The 4,147-nt window shown below is 38.8% G+C and overlaps 1 protein-coding gene across 1 annotated transcript in view; it reads left to right on the top strand.

Annotated features, from left to right (window-relative positions):
- LOC104777927 (serine/threonine-protein kinase TOR) overlaps positions 1-4,147 on the top strand; it is a 21,902-nt gene that overhangs the window by 16,026 nt on the left and 1,729 nt on the right. Inside the window, 14 exon segments of the mRNA XM_010502256.2 lie at positions 504-644; positions 734-862; positions 988-1,153; positions 1,234-1,442; positions 1,600-1,806; positions 1,975-2,088; positions 2,194-2,397; positions 2,717-2,797; positions 2,901-2,975; positions 3,059-3,125; positions 3,224-3,384; positions 3,532-3,705; positions 3,793-3,921; positions 4,011-4,117. Coding sequence (XP_010500558.1) covers positions 504-644; positions 734-862; positions 988-1,153; positions 1,234-1,442; positions 1,600-1,806; positions 1,975-2,088; positions 2,194-2,397; positions 2,717-2,797; positions 2,901-2,975; positions 3,059-3,125; positions 3,224-3,384; positions 3,532-3,705; positions 3,793-3,921; positions 4,011-4,117 — 1,964 coding nt within the window.

The raw sequence follows: 4,147 nt of genomic DNA, 5'->3' as shown, positions 1-4,147 counted from the left end.
TACATGATGAATTTTTCTTGTTGTTTTTTTTCTCCTGTTGTATCGATAATAGGTAATTGAATATTATACGCTGCCTGTGGGAAATACTATTGCTGAAGAACGGAGAGCTCTAATCCGTAATATGTGGACTCAGCGGATTCAGGGATCCAAGCGTAATGTGGAGGTATGTTATTTCTTAAGTTACCATGTTAGTTGAACCACTGAGTGAATGACAAGTCATTTAGTATTCTAAGCATCAAATATTGCGATATGGTGACTTTAGTAAATGAATCTTCCCTACGATCAAATTGAATTTTTTTTTAAGGTTTGATGTATTAATTTTCCTTCTGTTGATTTATATAAAGTAAAGTAGCTTCTCACTAGACTATTAGTCAGAGCCTGAATCATCATAGGCGCATAAAAAACTATCCAAACAATGAAAGTCATTGGCATTTTATGAAGTGATCTCAGTTGTTCTTTATAAATATGCTTTCTTAATTTTTTGCGTTCCCAATACTGCTCAGGTGTGGCAAGCACTTTTGGCTGTCCGGGCCCTTGTGCTACCTCCTACAGAAGATGTTGAAACTTGGCTCAAGTTTGCCTCGCTATGTCGGAAGAGTGGGAGGATCAGTCAGGCGAAGTCTACTCTACTCAAGCTCTTACCGGTCTTGACCTTTTGCCTTTTGGTTTTAGAATTTTCTCTATCGAGTGTAGCTTTACTCTGTTATGTCTAACTTAGGACCTCATTTTGTAGTTTGATCCTGAAATATCGCCAGAAAACATGCAATATCACGGACCTCCACAAGTGATGCTTGGATACTTGAAATACCAATGGTCACTTGGAGAGGAACGTAAGCGCAAAGAGGCATTTACCAAGCTGCAGGTATGTCATACACCAAGTAGCTACTAGCATTGTCTGGGGTTTATTACTCTTTCTCACATTTTCCCATAGTTTGCTTGGACGGCCACGTTATGTCTTCCGTCGATGTAACTTTAAATTGTTTCTAGATTCTGACTAGAGAACTCTCAAGTGTGCCACAATCTCAATCTGACATACTGGCCAGTATGGTATCTAGCAAGGGCACAAATGTGCCACTTCTGGCACGAGTAAATCTCAAACTGGGAACGTGGCAGTGGGCTCTTTCTTCCGGTTTGAATGATGGGTCTATTGAAGGTGAATTGTAGTTGCTTTTGACTGTGTAAGTGTTATCAAACTATTTCTGACCATAACACTTTGGTGATGCTCTTTTCCAGAAATTCTTGATGCGTTTGACAAATCTACCCGCTATGCTCCTAAATGGGCTAAAGCATGGCACACATGGGCGTTATTTAATACAGCAGTGATGTCGCATTACATTTCAAGAGGTCAAATTGCTTCCCAGTTTGTTGTTTCTGCAGTCACTGGATATTTTCATTCTATAGCATGTGCAGCAAATGCCAAAGGAGTTGACGATAGTTTACAGGTAAAGCGTATGCATCCATGGCTTTTCCATCTTACACAAACCAAACCCATGTCTTTCTTTCCATGTTGCTTCTTCCCTCATACTTGTTGACGTGAGGAGTTGTTTTACCATACTGTTGGTCTGTTAATTATTTTCCACTTCTGTCTCATTTCCATAGGACATACTGCGTCTTCTCACGTTGTGGTTCAACCATGGAGCTACAGCTGACGTCCAAACAGCATTGCAGATAGGATTCAGTCATGTCAACATCAACACCTGGCTTGTTGTACTGCCTCAAATAATTGCTAGGATACATTCAAATAATCGTGCTGTCAGGGAACTGATACAGTCTCTTCTCATCCGCATAGGCGAAAATCACCCACAGGTTTGCAGTTTTACAGAAACTTGATAAATCTTCATCATTATTACAAATCTATGATAGGAATTAAGATATATACATGAAGTTTTACTCTTGCCATTTTGATCGCATGTTTACCTAAATCGGTTTGGATGCATAATTTATCCTTGACTGTTGTTCTCCAAATGTTTTCAGGCACTTATGTATCCCCTTCTCGTTGCATGTAAATCAATAAGCAATCTCCGGCGAGCTGCAGCTCAAGAGGTAGTTGATAAAGTTCGCCAGCACAGTGGTGCACTTGTGGATCAGGTTAATAGTCATCTCTTCTGTTTGTCAATTATATTGAAATTTTTTTTTTTAACTGAGCTAATTAGTGACCCCCTTCCCTTACCTTCACAACAACGAAAAAAACAGGCGCAACTTGTATCACATGAACTTATCAGGGTTGCCATACTTTGGCATGAAATGTGGCATGAAGCACTAGAAGAAGCTAGTCGCTTGTATTTTGGTGAACATAACATTGAAGGAATGCTGAAAGTACTTGAACCTTTACATGACATGCTCGATGAAGGCGCAAGTAAGGACACTACGACCATACAGGAAAGAGCATTTATAGAGGTAGGGATATTTCAGTCCCTTGATTGGGCATTTGGGTGTGTGTTCACATTATTTATAATTTCATCTTTCTCTAGCACGGGTGTACAGCATTACTGCAGTATCTAGTTTTTTTTTTTTTTATGCAATGTTACTTCTTACTTGTAGTCATATTTTTTCCTTTCGGGATTTAAAGAATTAAAATCAACCATGTTGCCCTTGATAGAATCAGATTATTACTGCGTAGACTGTTTCATGTCTCACTTATTTCAGTCAATGTTATTTGTTAACTTAACAATGTTCTTTAATGTCAGCAACTAAAGTTAGTATATTGTTGATGCAGGCATACCGTCACGAACTACAAGAGGCACATGACTGCTGTCGCAATTACAAGAAAACTGGCAAAGATGCTGAGCTGACACAGGTAATCAGAAATTTAAAACAAATTGTCTGATTAGTGTTTGCAGTCTTCTTATGAAAGGGACGGAATTGACATGTCTTTCTTTTCAATTCTTTATCTTTATTAGGCTTGGGATCTTTACTATCACGTTTTCAAACGGATTGACAAACAGCTAGCCAGTCTCACGACATTGGATTTGGAAGTAATAAGATATTCTTTTCTTTGGTTCCCTCTCTCCTTTCTTCTTTGAGTTCTAATCTGACTGGCATGTTACTTGTTGGATAGTCTGTTTCTCCTGAGTTGCTGTTGTGCCGTGACTTGGAGCTAGCAGTTCCTGGAACATATCGTGCAGGTAACAACAGACTGAACTGCCAAGGTTTGCCTGAGCTGATTTATGTTATTAACCTGGCTTTGTTTCTTACATCCATATTTCGGTTTTCTTCTAATTAGATGCCCCCGTCGTGACGATTGCATCGTTTTCACGCCAACTTGTTGTCATAACCTCTAAACAAAGACCAAGGAAATTGACTATTCACGGAAATGATGGTGAGGACTACGCTTTCTTGTTGAAGGGACATGAAGATCTAAGGCAGGATGAGCGTGTTATGCAGGTAATTCTCCGAAAAAATCAATTGTGCATTGTTTTGTTAATTCAGCTTGAAGAATATGCAAATGAAGTTTTCAGTTCTGCACTTCACATATATTCAGTTTTCAGCTACAACATGACATCTATGCCTTTCCTCTTATTTGTGTTTCAGCTTTTTGGTTTGGTGAACACTTTGCTTGAGAATTCCAGAAAAACAGCAGAAAAAGATCTTTCCATCCAACGTTATTCTGTAATACCACTATCTCCCAATAGTGGACTGATCGGATGGGTTCCGAACTGCGATACCCTTCACCATCTTATTCGAGAGTACAGAGATGCGCGAAAGGTTAGTCTTGCAATTACTAAGGTTCTTACTCCTGAAACTATCTGCAGTGTACAGTGATTCTTACACATGCCTTTCTAAAATTTTCAGATCATTCTTAATCAAGAACAGAAGCATATGTTAATTTTTGCTCCAGACTATGACAATCTACCGCTCATAGCAAAGGTTGAAGTATTTGAGTATGCTCTAGAAAACACAGAGGGAAATGATCTATCGAGGGTACTCAATTTCCTTAATCTAGTAACTCTATTTTGGGTAAATTACCTAATCTGGAATACCAAGTTGCTTAATAGTCTCCTTTTTGGTAGGTTCTCTGGTTAAAAAGTCACTCGTCAGAGGTATGGCTGGAAAGAAGAACAAACTATACTAGAAGTTTAGCAGTTATGAGTATGGTATGTAGTTGATTTCATCCTTTGTTCTCCGCTTGTGTAGCATCAAATTAAAA

Source organism: Camelina sativa, chromosome 3 (genome assembly GCF_000633955.1).
Source record: "Camelina sativa cultivar DH55 chromosome 3, Cs, whole genome shotgun sequence".
NCBI classification, from domain to species: Eukaryota; Viridiplantae; Streptophyta; class Magnoliopsida; order Brassicales; family Brassicaceae; genus Camelina; species Camelina sativa.
Note: the sequence above shows the minus strand (reverse complement) of the source record. Positions and strands in the feature narration are given on the sequence as shown.